Source organism: Ammospiza caudacuta, chromosome 1, assembly GCF_027887145.1.
Source record: "Ammospiza caudacuta isolate bAmmCau1 chromosome 1, bAmmCau1.pri, whole genome shotgun sequence".
NCBI lineage: Eukaryota > Metazoa > Chordata > Aves > Passeriformes > Passerellidae > Ammospiza > Ammospiza caudacuta.
Genome location: NC_080593.1, coordinates 73,616,611 through 73,636,226, shown reverse-complemented (window position 1 = coordinate 73,636,226; position 19,616 = coordinate 73,616,611). Strand labels below are relative to the sequence as shown.

The 19,616-nt window shown below is 37.7% G+C and overlaps 1 protein-coding gene across 1 annotated transcript in view; it reads left to right on the top strand.

Annotated features, from left to right (window-relative positions):
• Positions 1–19,616, top strand: part of LOC131568431 (cadherin-6) — a 95,862-nt gene that overhangs the window by 62,678 nt on the left and 13,568 nt on the right. The window contains exons 3-7 of the mRNA XM_058820501.1: positions 9,809–10,103; positions 11,508–11,627; positions 13,591–13,758; positions 15,259–15,446; positions 16,774–17,027. Of these exons, the coding sequence (XP_058676484.1) occupies positions 9,809–10,103; positions 11,508–11,627; positions 13,591–13,758; positions 15,259–15,446; positions 16,774–17,027 (1,025 nt within the window). The remainder of the gene's footprint in view (positions 1–9,808; positions 10,104–11,507; positions 11,628–13,590; positions 13,759–15,258; positions 15,447–16,773; positions 17,028–19,616) is intronic.

Sequence of the window (19,616 nt, the reverse complement as noted above, 5' to 3'; positions counted from 1 at the left end):
CCCATATGTCTAGAGATAAGACTTGACACCATGGTCTCTTGGTCCTTACAAATTAAAGATCTATTTGTCTTTGTAAGGGCAAACTTTGTAAATTCCCGCTATAATTTGACTTAGAGATAATAGGAAGAGGAGCAAATAAAGTGCATTACCACAGAAGTGCTTAACAGCACTCAGCTCAAGAGAACATGAAAATACCTTTACCTAGTTTGCAGCTTTGCCAGATATTCATTAAGATCTGATAATCAGTTGCCCCTGGAGACAAGGGCTGTCAGCAGAAGGTACCTTGCTAGTTTGGTGTACTGCAGTGCAGGAAAAAAGCTCTTGTGCCACTGGCTCTGTTTAATCACAGCGAAGAGCAGAGGCAGCTGGGGAATCCAAGAGGGAGAAGCCTCGAGAGGTCCCAGGCAATGTTGAAAGGATTGACATACCAGTTGATTTTCTGCAAAGCTGATTAGCTGTGGCTGCATGTTTGCACTTCAAGTTAGAAAACCCATTTGTGGTTTTGAAGGGTGTGTAATAAAGGTGTGAGTCACCAGAGTATGGATGCTTATTCTTAGCTCCATACATTTAAAACAGAACACCAGGTTCCCAATTACACTTTGGGCAGCCTGTTCCTTAAACCAAGGATCCCAACATCAGCCAAACTGTGGTCCCTGTCTGTCTCAGGCCATGTGGCCTCCCATATGGCCCTCACAGAAAGAGACTTCCAGCCTGCCTGAAGGGTGTGAGCCTGTGGTTCCAAAGTGAGAGAACACCTTACATCTTGTCTCTGATCTAATGACAAATTCTTATTCCACTGCCTTTTATATTTCTTATTATTTTTATTTTTTTTTTCACTCAAGCACCCTCTGTTCTTATTACATTGACCTTTCTGTGTTGTATTTGTTTTGAAATCAAATGCCACCATCTTTTATACTCAGTTTGCCTTTTGAGTACCTGGTTGCTTCTGAATCTTGAAATATGCTTAGTGCTTTTTGATCTGTTCATTTACTGAATTTTTTCATCTCTATGAAACTGGTTTTAGCCTCTTTTGGTGTCATTCATTTACAGGGAACAAATTGTCACTGCTACTTTTGCGAATGAATGAGAAAGTTCACTGACATTTTGGTACTCTCAAGAAGCAGAAAGACAGCATCCTCATGATTTTTTTTTTTTTAATTCTCCCGCAATTCTTAATATCAGGACAATATGTTTTGCAGATTATAGTGCTATTGCGGAATGCATGTAGCTTTTTTTGCTGTTTGCAGTGGGTGCAATTTTACCTTTTTTGTTGTTCTTGAATCTCATGGCTGCCTTTTTTTTTTGTTTTCTTTTAAAAAGCCAGTACCTAAGTTGAAGGTTACCCTTAGAGGATATTTTTGTTTTACCCTTTGCACGTTCTGCACCAAGATTGTTATCTTAATAAAACATTTGACTTTTGTTTAATACTTCAAGTATTGAATTCCTATATCCTTTACATTTTTCTTATTATTATTTCAATATCAATTTTTCTGCTAATTTGCCTGTTTGAATGCAACCAGGGTTGCTATGCTTTTTATAAACAAGGTATCTTGCAGATATGTTCTTTTTACAAAAACACAGCCTGCTATGTATTATTATATTAATAGGATTCCACAGCTGAATGAGATGGGTTTTGAGGTATTCTTGGGTTTGCTATACTAACTCTTATGGATCAAAAATGTAAGCACGATCAAATAGACATAGTATATTTTTAAATAACTCCAAAAAAACCAAGACACTAAAATGCAGGAACCTCCTATAACCTCAGTAATTCTTCAGTGCTCTATTTCATCAATTTTTATAGATTTAATGTTTTCAATCAAGATTTGGATTACTCGATGATCCTGTTCAATCCCTTCCAACTCAGTGTTTCAATGATTCTTGATTTCATTTTACCCTTTATTAGGAGAACATACTACAGTAGAAAAAGAGAGCTATTAAAAATTGAAGGAATAGAAACAGGAAAAAATGCAATGTTCATGAAATAGGAGTCATTAAGAAAGAAAATCTAATAGACAATGTATGGTCATAAAATGGAAGGAGAAGGAACAGAAGAAGGAGAAAAAAACTGAGTGTTTCAGTCTAGAAGAACTATTTTGATATAGCAATGAAAATGGCAAACCTTTGTACTCATTTCTAATGCAGGTAGGAAAACATTAACATTCCAAAGTCTATGTCCATTTGTACAGAAGAAAGGCCAATTGAAATGCAGCAATTACAGAAAACCAGCTAGGAACATCAGCCCTCCATATATGGCCTTTTCTTCACTGGCTCTTTTTGGAATCCACTTGACTTGAAAACAAGATACTGAGGTTGTAAACAGGTTTTCAGTTGAGGACTCAGAAGTGCCTATTTTGTAAGCAAAAGCCGTATATAGGCTGGAAGTCTATAAAAAAAACTAAATAAAAAAACAATAACAAAAACAAAGCAAAACAAACAAACCAAAAGCATATGTAATTATTATCTGTAAATGCAGGATGAGGAAGAATGTATGTATATGGGAGGAGGCTCTTAAAAACAGAAACACAATGCTGGCACAAGAACAACACATCTAGTTTGGGAAACAAGATCTTTTCTACCCTCGAGAGCAGCTATTTCTTTGAACAGGAGCTGTGAACCTGTTACAGCTTTTTCTTTGCTAGATATGGTAAGAGCCAAGCAAGATAAAACTATATTAATAAATTCAAACACTCAGGAATCAGTCACTCTGAACCATATTTGGGTTTACTGTATTAACTATGGTATAGGAGCTGTACTTACCTTACTAAACCAATCACTTGCTATAGTTAACCCATTCAGTTACTTCATAAACTGTGACATCTGTAAGGGCAAGAAAGTGATTAAAAATCAAGACTGCTGGTGGCTTTGGACAGCAAATCTCAGGTTAGTAAGGAGATACAAAAGAGTGTGAATCTGCTTTAAGCACATATGGTAACAGTTTAAACACAGCCCCTGTGTGAAAGCACTGTTCCTGACAGCTGTGCATGAGGCATCATGGTGCTGTGATCTGCTAGCACAGGTCTATTTGCCTTTCTTTTTAATCTTGTCCTTTTTTTTATATTGTTTTATTTTCTTTGAAAATGGCAGTGTTTGAATCATACTTCAAAGTCTGCCTCTTGATTTTTGATGCTATAGAATATAATTCTTATTATAATCTTCAAATTGCTTTATATAAGAATGGAAAGGAACCATCCCTTCTAGTTTCTGTAAGCACCAAGAAGATTTAGAATCACTGTAGCATCTTTCTCCCATTGTCTTCAAAATTATTTTTAATCATCTAGCTATCTAATAATCAGGTTCAGTAGTCTAGCTCTATCTCTGCCCATTGGCCTCCTCTAAATAGCTCTCTAGTCCATTAACTCATTGGAGTTTAATTTTGTAGAACAATAAAGGTGTCAAAATCATTAATCTCACATACAGTTTGAAGAACAGTTGCTACATCAAGCAAACAAACCTACTTTTAGCCTTGACTGGCTGTTCAGCTGGCTTTTCCATAGATGCGCAAATAAACTAACATCCACTGTGGCCCGTGGTGGTTCTTCTCCAGAAAGTATGTAAGGAACATGAGAAGCAGCACCATTTTGCAGTTTCTAGAGGATTTAAGGACAAGGGCCAGAGCAGGAAGTATCCAGAACCATGCAGTGACGTGAGTGATATGAGAGAGACAAGAGATTTTGGCTTAGGGCTGAGTTATGTAGCTTATGTGGTGTATGGAAGGATCCAGAGCTTAGCATGGTTGAGACCCAAAAAACATGGCACACTCATCCATTGGAAATCTGAAATTTCTGGTGATGCTGGAACTCTTCTGGAATATCCTCTGGAAGAAAGCATCTTTTATGTCTTGAAATAAATTATTTGTGTGGATGTTTGCATTTTGTTGGTGATGTAGGGGTAAAGAGCACCAGGAGAGCCAAGGAGGAGTGCAGGGTTGTTCCTGCTTTTATTATTACGGCATTAGCAGTTTTTTGCATGCCTTGTTTTCTCTAAATGCTTCAGTATTGCACTCTGTAACCTCAAGCAATACATTTGATTGAATTTGTTTGTTTCTAGATTGTACTTTGGTGTTTGGATATAGTAAATTTGGAGCGAAATCGTGTGCTATGAATATTCCCAGGAGTAAAACCATTATTCCCTTCACTAGCTACCTACCAACTGCTTGCTTACTATTTTAATAGTTGGTCTCTATTTCATTAATGTGTTAGGAGACAAAAATGGGACCACACCAACCCCAGAATATCAAGTCACTCTTAAAACAACAAATGAATAATAAGACACAACAGGCAGCTTATTTGTGTATAATTGCAGGTTGATGGTTCAGTGTATACATCCCAAGGTCAATTGACTTTGATCTTTGCAGAGATTCAGTAACTGCTCTGAAATTCAGCAGCAGCATGTAATATTCACAGAAGGGAAAGGAGCTTGGTCTGTAGGGTGAATAGAAAACCATTTTACCCACTGAATTGCCAGGTATCCTAACCAGCAATATGACATTAGTGGGAGCTAAACTGCAATTTACAGCTGTCTTTCATAACCTAAAGCCACTTCACAAATGAGATTAACTATGCTGTTTAAATTAGTGTTACAGAATGAGGTAAAGGAGGGGTGTTATTTAAGTCTGGAGAATAGTCATGGCCTGCAATTTCAATTTTTTGGAATTTAATTACCACAGCTGTAAAAGTACATTTTCAGTACAACCTTGTTACAAATATCCGTGCTAGAAAGCCACTTCTCTCTGGTGTATTCCATTTAAACACACAAAATAAGTTAGTGGTTGGTCTTAACCTTTTAAAACAAAGGGGATTTCACTTCAATTATTTGGTTTTGGTCCTGATATTTCATAAAGTTTCACATCAAGGTGAATATAGCATGTTGAGAAAAGTGTCCCGAGTTCACTGCCCAGGCCTGACTGTCCCTGTCCCCCTGCCCAGAGCCCAGGACTCCAGGTCAGCCACATGGCCCTGCCCCAGAAACACCACAGCGGGGCCAGTCTCCAGCTCCTGACAGCCCTGCCCAGCCGTCTCCACTCCCAGTCCCCAGCACCAGGGCTGTCCTGGTCACCTGTGGGTGCCCTGCTCCTGCCTGGGGTGGTGGGACAGACCATGGCTGCCAGGCCCTGCCACTGTCCTCCTGGGAGATGCTATTCCCTGCACCACAGCAGTTTAGAGTCTAGCTGCAAAAGCACTTGGAAATGCCCTTAAATTCTTCCCATATCTTTGTTGAAGGAATTCCTGAGTGTGTAGAATGGATCCAACTTAATTCTTAAAATCCCGGTCAAATTTTCCTGTAGTATTACTTTTTAAATGAAGCAGTGCTGTCTGTTGATATGATGTGAGATGAACACAAATGCTGTCAATATATTCAGTCCAGAAATAATTTTTTAAAAACAAGCTTGTGTAAAAATACTTTGAGCAGAGATTTCACTTCCCTTTTCTTTGATGTTGTGCCAAAGACAGTCCATTGCTACTACCCTTGGAGATTTTGGACGGCTCTGCCAGAGATACTGTGGAGAACAAGGCTACTTAGATTGTGGCTAATTTTAAGGGGAAAAAAAACAGAAAACAAACAGCTCTCACTTTAAAATAATTATGTATATGACAACAAGCAGAATGTCCAATCCAGGGAGCTATTGCTCCAGTCCTGAGTGCACTTTAAACTCTTCCTTCAGGGGGAATGCAGCCTTCCCCATGCCCAGGCAAATGTGTTTGAATGGTTTGGCCCAGGACATTTGGGAGGAGCAGAAGAAAGTTAGAGGCTGGAGAGTACTTTTCTGACTGTAAGTCATTAAAAGCAAACCAGATGGCTCACTTTACAGTGGTATTAAAGTAAAATGAGTAAAACTATGCCTAGGGCATAGTAAAATCTTTAATTTGTCATTCATCCTCAACTTTAGCCAGTGATTGATGGACAATGTCAGAAGAGTGTCCAGATTAGATTCTGAGGGAATCAATTTATTATAATATTAGTACAGTGCAATTGCTGATACATTTACTTTTTATTGCACAGACTTAGCTCTTCACCATTTTGCTTACCTTTGGGGTATTGCTCAGTTCAGCCACCAACTGAAATGAAGACCAGTGAGTAACGCTGAGTTCCAGCAGAAGTAAAAAATCTGTCCTAAAGTGGAGTACTTAAAAAATTGGCTGCACTAACTTTTTCTTGAGGAATGGTTATATGGTGCAGCCCAGATTACATGAGGGTTGTGTCCCAAACATTTTGTTCTATTCCATGGCTATCTGCTACGGCCCTTTTTTTGGTCTAACTTTATGCAGAGGATAATGGACACCTTTTTGCAATACAAATGAGTAAAGAGAGTGAAGCTATAATGTCATGTATTGGCTAGTGACAGTCCTGCTAAAAGCATCTGCAGTATAATTTATGCACATACTTCATTACAGCAAGCTTTCTTCACAATGAGATGTCGGGGTAGTGAAAAATAACTTCAACTTTAAAAGAAAATAGAGTTGTTATTACCATTTATTTCATCCTCATAACCTCACAATGGTGTTAAGTTTTATATGCAAAAACCATCAACTGTATTTTTAAGTACATCTCACCGCCAGGCCTTTCTTCCAGACTCAATTTGCACCATTTTTTTGTTGTTTGATGTTATTTGCAAATTTATTTTTTTAACTTGGTAGTAGTAGCAATTTCCCTCTTCATATAGGTCACGCAAACAAAATATTTCTTCCAAGATAAACTGACACTTAAAAAATGAAAAAACAATATTGTCTTTGCCTGGGTAGGTCTTTTCTACCAAATAAACAGTCAAGGATAGATAAACTAATCTAAAATAATAAATCTTTTTTTATATATATGTATATACTTTCCTCACTAGGGGATGTTGCAAATTTTTCATCTGTGAGAAACTCTTCTTGAGATCTGCTTGGCTTTTAATTTGTTTAATATGTATATATATTTTTTTTCTGAATAGAAGGGAACAAAATCCAAACTATTTTGATAATAAAGTTATTGTTCCAGCAACTAAGCAGGCGGTGTGATACAGGTCTATCCCACAAAAACCTTATGGCGAGACTTATCCTCCCTTACTGAAATCAAATAGATTTCAGTCATACTTTTGGAGGCCCTTTGTGAACCAGGTTGATGAGGCCACACATGATGATATGCTGCACATTCGTTGCTGGTTTGAAGAGCCAGCATTGAGCCAGCCTGAGCTCTCTGTAACACACACGCAGGACATGACCTCCCGCAGGTCAGACTCTCACAGTAAATAACCCACATACAGCCTGGCTAGCTGAGCATGTAGTTTGCTCTGTCATGTCTTAGGAAAGTTGTCAGACTAAAGATATTGGAAAATATTTTATCCAACGGAGAATCTTTTTTTAAAGATAGTGATTTAGATGGAGGTCTAAAGATTGAACCATGGATGAGGATCACCTCATCCTCACTGTTGATGACACCGAGATGTATTTTGTCTTACTATCTGGAGTCACAGTGGGTCTTACACAAGTGGGTTAATTTTGGAGAAGAAGTGAACATTTAATAAACAATTGATACGAAAAAACCATAAATGTTTCCATTTTTAGTTCTTTAAGTAGTCTGGGCTAGTTAAAGAATATTATGGAAAACTATTCCCAATGGTTCCAACACCTTTTCTATCTTGACCTTTTTTGCTACTTTGTTCATTGAAACCAAGTTTAATTAAAATTATGATAAAAATGAGCTTGAGAGTTCAGCCTTTATCAAGTCTCAAAACAGCACATTCCATGACTCATACGAATTAATGATAGTCTGTTACTGAGGGCTGTTTTTGTCCTGTTCTGAAACAGACAAAGTTAAACAGGCTTTCAAGGCGAACAGAAGTTGAATTTTTGATGTGAAACAATCATAAAAATAGACAATTTTAAAATTATTTTCATGCCTTTTCTGTTACAGGTTGCCTTTGAGGAGAGTTCTATTCAAATAACTAATTGAAATTACTTCCTGCAGTAGACTTCTAGTCTGACTTCTTAATAAGCTGGTCTGATGGATGCTTTTTAGAGTCTGAACTTATGTCTAGTAAATAATATAATTCCTCTAGGCCCCCTGGCCAAGGAAATTTGCCAACTGAATGAGACTCAAGAGACTTCAATTCTATTCCAAATTTCAAGACTACCCTTCTGGGAAACTTTGTTATCCAGAAAACAGAGCAAATGGTATTGACTGGTTTTGTGAAGGGATGTGAAAACTGTTTAGGAAAAATTCTGCACAGAACCTAATTATTGCTATTCCTACTATCAAGAGAAAGGGCTCCGTGCAAAATTACACAGAATGCCCATTTTCTCCCTGAAGGAGAAAATTAAGAAGAGTGCTTCAGCATGTGTACTAATGATTAGCCATGCCACAGTTATGATATTTTGTATTATTGGACAGTCTTGGAATGTGTGGTGATGGAGAGTTTTGCCCTTAAAGGCAGACTTTTTGCTCGGAACATGCTTTCTCTGGGGATCATTGGCATATGCACACACAGTGGAGCACTGTGCCACCAAGTGTGGTGTCTGTGGATTTCTGATTTGAGCAGAAACTTGGAGGAAGCTGAAAACATTGACCATATGGTCATGCTGTAGGCTGCCCTTTCAGCATAGGGCATAGCCAGGCACAGCTGGCATCTATGCCAAGATTCTTTAAATCTACAAATTTTTCTGTCTTCTGCATGCTATCCAGCAATGCTAAGTGCTTTGCAAAACACTCAACCAGGGATTTTTTTCTTAGCTCTTATTCAGGAAAAGATAAGCAAAGAGATGGTTGAGAAAATCCAGCTCTCCTGACTCTTAAACAGGTTTTGTCTATGAAAGAAACAATTTCCAGGAATCTGCTACCTAACAGATTTTTTCCCCATTGTCTTCATGACCTATGCTCTCACATTGGAAGCCATTGTAATGTTTCATTCTTACAATTTTTAGTTTTGCTAATGTAACAATAAAATAAGTTGCAGTTGAGTAGCCTGGATTTTAAGGCTAGGGGAGTAAATAAGGCTTTTTTAAGGAATACTCATAAGGATATGATTTAATCAGTTACCCCTTTTGAGTCACTCAACAGAATTCCAAGAGATGTGGAAATCATCTGGGGAAATAAAAGATGATGGTTCAGGCAGTGCATGCCTTGTATGCTAATTGCCATCATTCTTTTCTTTCCCTTTCCCCCACCATGTTTCACCTTCATCTATGCCCCTTTGGATAAGGCAACTGATGTCTTCACTTCCAGTGCTGTAATGGTCTGTTACACCTGCCTGGCTCTGGCCTTAGTTTGCCAGAACTGTGAATGCATGTATTTATCTGCTGTTTGTGTATGTATTTGGTAGGTTATTTTATTGTGTATTATATGATATATTACATAATGCCCATGGGACATAAGAGCCAAGCACTCAGAATTTAAACTTAAGAAATGTCTTGACTGGCCACTTTTTAATTCTGTGCTTACTGCAATTCCCAAACACACTGTTTTTTCACTGTAGGATATCATTGCCCTATATATTCCTAGGATTCCACCTAAGTTACTAGAATTTGGATTTGATTGATGTATGTGTAGCTTGGGAAAGTGGTCTGCAGCTTTAGTTTATGGCTATCCTCAGGCAACTTCTTATAATATTGCTGACCATTTCAATTCTGACATCAACACACAACTCAATCTATTCACTGCTTCTACTGTAGTATCAGCTCATTTCCTAAAAGCAGTGTGCAGCCTTCTGGCTGAGTGTTACTGATAGGAAAGCATATATCATGATATCGGTTAAAGTATCTAGAATTGTGTCCCAATTATTTATTTTCCTTTCTTTTTTTTTTTTTTTTTTTTATTCCCATTTCACCACCAGCTGCATTCAGACCAGGATAAAGGAGATGGATCACTTAAATACATCCTTTCTGGAGATGGAGCAGGAGACCTCTTCATTATCAATGAAAACACTGGTGACATCCAGGCCACAAAGAGACTAGACAGGGAAGAAAAGCCTGTATACATACTCCGTGCCCAGGCTATAAACAGAAGGACTGGAAGACCAGTGGAACCAGAATCTGAGTTCATCATTAAGATCCATGATATCAATGACAATGAGCCAATGTTCACAAAGGACGTTTACAATGCCAGCATTCCCGAAATGTCAGATGTTGGTAGGTGCTAACTAATAACTGGTTTCAGTGGCTGGTCTGGCTTCTTTCCGTGGAGTTATTGAAGGACCCAGACTTTACAGGTGTTGAATAGAGACATCTGCTGTTTGAGTCTGGACTAAAGGCACCTGAGACATTAAAAAACAATTAAAATCCAGGAAAATGGTGGCAACAGTTTGCTGGAATCAGAGGTGTCTGCTGGGTGAAACATGCTCCCTCTGTTTGCCACAAAAAAAATGCAAGTTAATACCATCTGGTTTAATGTCAATTAAATTGAGTCGAGCTCTGTTATGTGATACCTGGGTTTAATACATATTAGTAATATGGTATTTCAAGATCAATTGTGTCAATACCACTCCTAGATCTGTTCAGCAACCCTTATTTAGTTCAGGAAGGTAAACAAAATGGAAAAGGGGGTACAGAAGGGGTTGTACACATTTCTGTCACCCATTCGTTCTGAGATATGCCGTTAACTTCCTATGACCTCTGTTGTTCTTTCCATGCAAAAGAAAAGAGCTTCCAAGTCACTTGAAGTCCGCTGAAATTTTTCTATTGATTTAAAATATATTGAGCTGTAGAAATCAATCAAGACAAGAAAAAAAACCAACTTCTTTGGAAAATTATTTTAAGATGAGATCTTTTCCTGAGAAGTTGACAGGTTTTGATTCTTAGGAGGGGTCATTTTGATTTCTTTGTCAGAGAGCAATGGATGGTTAAATTCCAAGAAGCACATTTCTAATTTGAGGTAATGTCCAGGGAGAGAAGCATTAATTAATCATGATCAAGAGTGAAATTAAAATAAAGCTCAAGCAATATGAAAATAAAGACTTTGGGGCATACGCTCTCCCCTCATTCATGGGACTTGTCACATGGATGAAAACTCATCTGATGAAGTGAGAACCTAATATTCACATTTTAATATTTGAACACTTTATTCACAAATTATTTTAAATGCTAAAACTCTAAGCTATTTTTTATGTTTCTTAGCACCTTGCCTATGATTCAATACCATTTCTTTCTCTAGAAAACGCCTGAAGAACCATAGTTACATTCTCACGTCAAATACTTTACAAGTATGAGTAGATTTGCAAAAGTATATTCTTGGCCTAGATTCAAGTTCTGAATGCTTACAGTATCTGCAGAGGGGTGCATTTCTGCTTCCTTCGTGAAGGAGGGATCCACATACCCAATCAATAACTGTTTTTTAATGAGTTGAGAATAAGACAGGTATTATTTTGAGTTTATGTCCTTCATGAGCAGAGAAAATTCTACAAAATACAAATATTTCTGCCACTAACTTCCTGACACAAGTCTGACCTGAACATGAATTTTTTTCTCTACATCATAAACTGTCTTGACCGTGAATAAAACCTAATAATTTTTGTTTTCTTTGATTTTTCATTGCAGGTACCTTTGTTGTGCAAGTCACTGCAACTGATGCTGATGATCCTACATATGGGAACAGTGCTAAAGTTGTCTACAGCATTCTCCAGGGACAACCATATTTCTCCGTCGAATCTGAGACAGGTCAGGGGACCTTATCTGTCATTCTGTGACAATGTCTGTAATTCAAAATGACATGCTAAGCCAAGCTAGGATATATTGCTAAACAAACTTTGAAGAGATTACATCTTACTCAGTGCAAAATCTGACAAATTTAATAGAGCGATACATCTGTAAACATGACACCTACATTATTTTAATCTTACCAGCAAAGTCTAATAAATACTATTAGTACAGTTGTGAACCAGTTTTTAATCATTTTTAACAAGCAGTGGGTACAGAAACTGCAGTGGATGCTTAAATTAAACCAAATAGGTTGGCTTTTAGATGAAAGAAACAGGTGGGTGTGGAAAAAAGTGCTTAATCCTCATAGATCTTCATAATAGCTAAATTAAGACTGAGGGTTTGTTCAGGTGAGTTTTCTTTCTCCGTCTGCTTCTTCAAAACTTGTTTAAAGTAATTATAATTTCTTGCATCTGCAACATATCACTTTAATGCTAATTTTATGAAAGAAATCTTAATTAAGAGTAATGATAGAAGAGGTAAAATTGACTGTTGCGCTAAAGTAGAAGACCACAAATAGAATCCCAAAGTTCTGAGTTCTGTTTTTGGAAGATGGTTAAATTATACACAGTGACTGGAATTTTTAATGGTCTGACTAACAGACAGCTTTGGAACCTGTGCATATATATCCTGTCTGACTGAATCTGATGTACCATTGACTACCTGACTACATAGATATTCTCTTCCCGAGCTTTTTGACTAAGTTTTTCAAGAACAATCAAACTATCTCAATAAACTCCTTCAGTGGAACATCCACTGTGTTGTATTGCTAGAAGCTAGGGAAATCGGTTCTCCACAGCATCCTTACAGGAAAGAAATAGATTATCCCAGACAATTCATCAGGCTTAGGATTGTTTCTTAGATAAATCGTAGAGACTCGGGCAGGGAAAAAGAAGGAGAGACTATATGTCTCAAAGTGAAACCTGAGTTGAAAGGGTGTACACAGTTCTGAGAAGAGGGAGAGCCAAGATCAAAGGGAGCTTCCCTTCAAGCATAAGGTATTAGATAACAGAAGCCAGGCTTTTTGCACTGATGCACTCTTTCTGACATGGACAGTGCAGTGTGTACTCCTCTAGAGTTATAACAAGGATAGAGTTGCTGGGAGTTCACCAGTAAGAAACTTCTATCATGAGGTTTGTGTGGGGGATGGGAAGTTAAGTAAACCACATTCTTGATCTTCCTGCCATGGAAATCAATTGCAGAACTCTTAGAGTGAAACATGTCTCTTTCAAAGCCGCTGTGAATTTTTTCATGGATTTCAGTACTTGAATTTCACCCCTTTTGCCTACAAAGGAGCCAGTTCTTACCTTGAGAGACCCAGTGAGAATGCAAACACTTTGCTTCATGGTAAATCGGAAGGATTGAATTTCAGTAGTAGTTGGCCTTATAACTGTTCTTTGTGCCTTTGAAGAAGGATGTAACTGGCAAATCATTTCAATCAATGTATAAATAGAAGTATATATACTCAGGCATGTTTGAATGCTCATAATTTTCTTAATTAATTTCTATTCTTCCATTTACTGTTGCTGCACTCTTTATTGGTGCTTTGCTGAAGTTAGCTTTACTTTCATTTTTTTTACCACATCTGTCAAAATAATGAACAAACAGCCTTTTTCCAGTTCAGTGAGAGATTTTAGCATGGAACTGGAAGAGGGTAAATAGTTATGTAAAATAACATAGCTCACAAATAAGTGGAACATTTTTCTGTGGGTGACAGACCACTTATACTGTGTCTGTCACATAGGCAGGAGCCTGAGATGTGACGGGACAAATCTGTAATTTAATGAGCCATCTCATAACAGTAAATATTTGTACTGGGCAAATTTTACTTACTACGCAGAGATTCTTTTTTGTTCTTTTAATAAGAATTTCCATCAAAGTCACTACCTGTGAACTCCCCACTCTTTAATTTTCATGTTTACAGGCATTATTAAGACTGCTTTACTGAACATGGACCGTGAAAACAGGGAGCAGTACCAAGTGGTCATCCAAGCTAAAGACATGGGAGGCCAGATGGGAGGATTATCAGGGACCACCACCGTGAACATCACCCTGACTGACGTCAACGACAATCCACCTCGCTTCCCCCAGAGTATGTAATATTTACATTCTGTGTTCTAACACTAAAATGGACAAAAATGGTTCTTATTTTGTTTTTTGTTCACCTTAGATATTGTTTCTTCTATTGTGACTTTACTGAGTATCAAACTTCCTTTAGGAAAGCAAAAGAGAGCACATAACTAAGCAATAGCATCATGCCAAGATTAATTGCAATAACTGGGAAATGAATATTTAATATTTTTTACTCCAGTTGCAATTGACAGTCTGAGAGGTGAATTATTGTTCAGAAGCAACTTCTGCTTTTCCTACTTTTTAGATAACTGATCAACATAATCTCTATTTCTTGTTCACTACTATTTCTTTCAGACTTTGTGATTAATTGCATTTTAAGGTATCTGTTGTAATCTAATATATTGAAGCTTTGAAACAAATTTATTAAAGTATGCAAAAATATCCGAAGAACAATTCTATAGAAAGGAGTATTTAAAACAAGAAAGCATTTGCTACAATGAACCTTGCTATATTCTTTGCATACAGAACCAAAACCACATACTTAAATACACCAGGTGTTTCTGCCTATTTACTTCCCCTCTCTCAAATAATTCAGTAGACATCTGTGTGATGCTTATAGGAATCAATTGCACAAGCTCTCTTAGAGAGTAACTTCTATTAATGACCGTTCATTGCTGTAAGGGATTCAAAGTGATTCAGCTTTCATCCTCTTCTCTTTCCCTCTCTCTCTACTTCCTTCTTTCTCTCTCTATTTTTTTTTCATTTTTTACTTTGTCTAACCACTGCACTCTGTATGATGTGTGTGTATTGCAGTGTCAGTGTGTGTCAAATTCAAGAGCAGCTGTTACAGAAAATAATTGCAGATACTATCAGACAAATCAGTGAGCTTTGGCAGTTAAGTCACTGGGAAAGTTATTGGAAGCAACTTGTCATTTAGGTTCAAAGTCTGTTCTTAGCTGTGGGCAAAGAGTTTCCATTTAAATTAGAGCAACTTAAGAAGAAATATAACACTCTGCACCCCATGAGTTAATTATACATCTCTGGACATGAGTGTCTTCAATGTAAAAAGCAAAGATACAGCTTCACAATGTCAACACTCCAAAAGCAGAGGTTTTTCCTGACAAAAATTCAATGTGGTACATTTTTAATGGGTATTTGAGCTGGATTCAGTTTTAGTGATACTAAGCTGCACTAGCTTCTGACAATTCTTAATATTTGCCCTTTGGCCTCAAGACATTTTTCATACACATTTCTGATACAGCCAACAGAGACCATGGGAGCACCCAGAAAGGGTCATCTGTTGCTAAAGTTACATGTTTATAGCAAAGCAAATTGCCCATCCTCTGCATGAGCAAACAGGTAGTAAAACAAGTAACTTTTACCCCCATGAAAAGGGCCCAGGAAGACCCAGTGACTTCCTAACTCACCTGCACATGCCCAGCATGGACAGTGGGCTGAGAGATGGTGTCCAAAGCACCTGGAAACTGCCTAACCAGATATCCCTGTCTGTCTGCTGTAGGCACATACCAGTTCAGAGCTCCTGAGTCAACGCCGCTCGACTCCCCGGTCGGCAGGATAAAAGCTAATGATGCTGACGTGGATGAAAATGCAGAGATTGAGTACAGCATCACTGAGGGGGACGGATACGACATGTTTGGAATTACCACAGACAAGGACACACAGGAAGGAATTATAACCGTGAAAAAGGTACAAATCTTGACACACTTTATCCCAGCCTCTACATATGTAAAGTTTCTTTTATGCAAGCAATTGGTATCCTTCCTCTTACACCTTCTTTACTGAAGCAATACACAAACTTTGGAGGATGTGAGAGAGTAAATTACCTAAGGAGTGGGGTACAACTGAGAAAAAATTCTGCAACCTGAATATACTCACAGAAAAACTCAAGGAAGCTCCACCATCCAACTGTGATTTTCTCCCTATGATGCTTACAGGTTTTGCTCACTTAGTAGAAGATACTGTGTTAAGACCACAGAAATAATAAGTATCACATTGCCTATTCTTCCTTATAAGAGGATGTTGATTCAGCAGCTATAATATATTAAAGTACTTAGACAAATTTCTTTTGACTCACATTTTGTAAAATTTAATATATCTATCAGTGTGCTTTTGCTTTAGAAAAAAAAATCAGTGCCTTGCGAGATCACAGTGGACATCATCTACTGGGTTGCACATTGGTTGTCAAAAAAGGTTTGAGAAATATTGTTTACAGTGGTTTATCAGGCAAATTTGATAAGGTTACAAATATCATCCTTCATCAATTCAAGTTCAGTCACCACTAGATAGACATTGTGTAGATTTTCCAAACATGCACTTGCTTGTTGATATCAGTACGACACCTGTCATTACTTGTTTTTTAGGAGATGCCTTCCAGGGCCTGATTATGATATCAGTCAAACTCTGTTTGTATTTCTGTCTGTTGCTGACAGAAGCTGTGAATTTTCTACAATGTAATGAAAAAACGGGGTGACTACTCTCTCCCCACATTTCTCCAAGTAGTAACAAAGAGTCTCTAAACGCTGTTTCTTTGTAGTTTTAAGGTTGTGTGCTATAGTCATAGCCTGTCATAAAATCATGTTTGGCTTTGTGAGTGGTCCTGCATATCCAGACACTAGATGCCACAGTGTTTCATTTCTGTGATGGAATGCCAGTATGTAAACAAGCAACACCTAGAAAATCTTCCCTCCTTTAGTGTGTGGTGTCTATGGGCAGGAAATAGATAATAAATAATCAAAATGCCAAAAATGACAGAATAACCGGCATGAAGAGTTAAAGCTGCATAAGAAAACTGCTTGATGTTTAGGAGTTCAAGGCATAGAATTCCTTGAAAAAATGGTTTTCTTCCTCATGTATTATCTGGGAATATAGCCCTTTCTCTGGCATTTTAACTCCAGTTCAGACTCCTGTTATCTAGCACAGGCCTCTCCATGACTTGCCACCATTCACCCTGCTCATCTGGCTGAGAATCACAGCAATTTGTACAGACTTCCTAAACTTCTTTTTTCCTTCCCAGGCACTGGATTTCGAAAGCAAAAACTTGTATATTCTTAAAGTGGAAGCTACCAACACTCATGTGGACCCTCGATTCCTGTACCTGGGGCCATTCAAGGACTCAGCTACAGTCAGAATTCAAGTGGAGGATGTAGATGAACCCCCCATGTTCAGCAGACCAGCATACATAATGGAAGTGAAAGAAGATGTTCCATTAAACAGTGTAATAGGAACAGTAACTGCTCAGGATCCAGATGCTGCCAAGAATCCTGTCAAGTAAGCATACACTACTTCAACTTGCCTGTAAATTTTTGACAGCCTTGATTTTGCTTTTGTCATGTCAGCACACACAAAAAAAGCGTCACTTGTAACAATGTGAATTGTAGGGTATGCTTGAATATGGGGTATTGTACATGGTAAATGATCTCTCCTGCTTGAACATATTTAGATATGTGTGAATGTGTTTGCATGGCCTTTGCACCTTGAATTATATCCTAATCTCTTTACTAACTAATTTATGTGGTTATTTCTACCATGAAAAAATTTACTGCAGAGAGACCACTGAGAAAATCTTAGTGTTTTCCTTCCACCTTTAACATTTTCCAGTGCAATGCAGTGCATCCTCTTGGCCATATGACAGGAGGCTGATCCACCATCCTTTTCTTCTTCTGTCTTCTGTCCAGACAGCTTAACAGAGGCCACAGTCATCTTTTCTAAATTACAAATAGAAATGCCTCAAAATCAGCTCATGTGCACACCCAGGCTCTGATCTCACCTGTATCAGTGCAAGGCTTGTAAGAGGAGAGTCAGTCTCATGAGCTTCATAAATTAAACTTGCCATGAATCAATAAACTGTTCTTAGAGGAAGTGGAGGAAATGTTAAGGTTGGAGTAGCTATACCTAAGTCTTCTTTTTTTGTGAATTGTGTGTTGTTTCAGTGCATACTGGAGTACTTAAGTCATGCTGGATAGAGTATTAAAGAACTTTTAAATATTTGTGTTCTTTAATTAAAGTTCAATTCTACTGACAAGTTAGCAAGAGGAGGAATCAAAAAGTGCAGCAGTATTAAATCCAGGTCAATTTTCAGCAGGTTTCTGAGTTGGACACCTTGGAAATTCAATAGTAGCCTTTGATCAAAATAGAACAGTGGAGGTTTAATAAAAATCTAGTCCATCAATACTTTACAGTTGTGCAAACAATTATCTTTCATCAAGATTTTTTACAGTAATGAGTAAGTTTTAAGCTCTTAGCTCATCTTGTGAGAGCAGTAAATATTTTAATGTTAATTTCCTAGATGAACAAGCTAAATCTAAAATGTTTCTGGCAGAAACTATCTTCAGTTTGCATAGCATGACCTATACATGAATTTTTCTTCAAGATTACGCCTTCTAACTTTAATTAAAGTTTTCTTAAATTTCTATCATGACATGCAGCAATTCTCTGGCATTCTGGGCCAGCAGAGCATAGTCACTTAAAGAGCAGCATAATGTTTTGCTGACTTTGGTGAAGCCCCAGGACAGAATGAGCATCTTCTGTAGCACATTTTCATGGGCATGGGCATGCTAGCATGAAGATCAAAAATTGATTGGGGTGACACCCAGGCCCCTTGCAGTCTTCACAGGAACCTGCTTTTTTATATCGAATGGCACAAGAGAGAAAGGGGAGTGCTTCCCTCCTTCCCTGTGGTGATAACTACGACCATTTGCATTTCACACCAGCACCAACTCCTAATTATAAGTGATTTACAGTGGTTAGGGACTATGCTGTTCATTGTTGAGTACTGCCTACCGGCTCTTTGCTATTAATTGAATGTGTGTGCTAAAACTTACCTAACTTTCAAAGGGCACTTCTTTAATACCGTGTAAGTACTTTGCATATTTTAGTAGCCGATAGTTATTGAGCAAAATTTAGCAGAAGTGTCAAAACTGATGCAGTGTAGCAGAAAGCTTGTCTTCTTTTTACCTTAATAGCATGCAACAGCCAAATGCAAGTAAAAGAAAAATAAAAATCAGAAAGAGGTTACAGTAATAGAAATAAACATAGCAAGAAAAAACATTAAAATCAGTAAGAGAGAAAGGAAATCAGTGGAGAGCAGTAGCCTGAGAGATGTTAATTTGCAATAAATGTAATTTTATGGTGCTAATATCTTGGGTATCTGCTAGAATTTAGGGGCATGGGTTGAGTCTGCATCTTTTTGACAGGGTAATTTTTTTTTTTCTATCATGCAATAGAGATGCGAAATCCGATTTTCACTCTGAGCTTTGGGGAAGATGCAATTAGACTGTATATATATGACTTGTCACTTGCTTGTCAATTTTTCTTGACAGTTAAAAATAAAATCTTTAGACACTTGATATTACAATGAAAACCTTCTATTTTCTCCTCTACTCGAGTGAAGATTTCTCTTCTTAAACAAACTGAGCCCTAACTCCGTTAGATGAAAGCCCCTTTGATCTTCCATTAAAGGGAACCTTCACAATATCATTATGAAAATGCATTATGAAAAATTCACACACACATTCTTTCCTGACCCACAAATCTTCCTGACTTGTGGTTGTATTAGGCAGCAAGCTGCTGAGCATCAGAAGACAATGAAGCGATAGCAAAATATGAAGTGGATGTCTGCCCTGGTTGTAAGGCTGCAGAACTATTTGTGACCTGTGTATTGGCAGAGCTAAATTGCATCAAGCTAAGTCTTCTAAGTTTTGCTCTGATATGACATTGAGAAAATACAAAAATACACCAGTACATGTCTGCTATATTTGAATATGTGTCCAAGTATAGTAACAGTAAGATGCTCCTGAGTAGCACTCTACAGTCCAGTGTAAAAAAAAAGTTTTGCATTCTACGTGTGTTTGATCTACA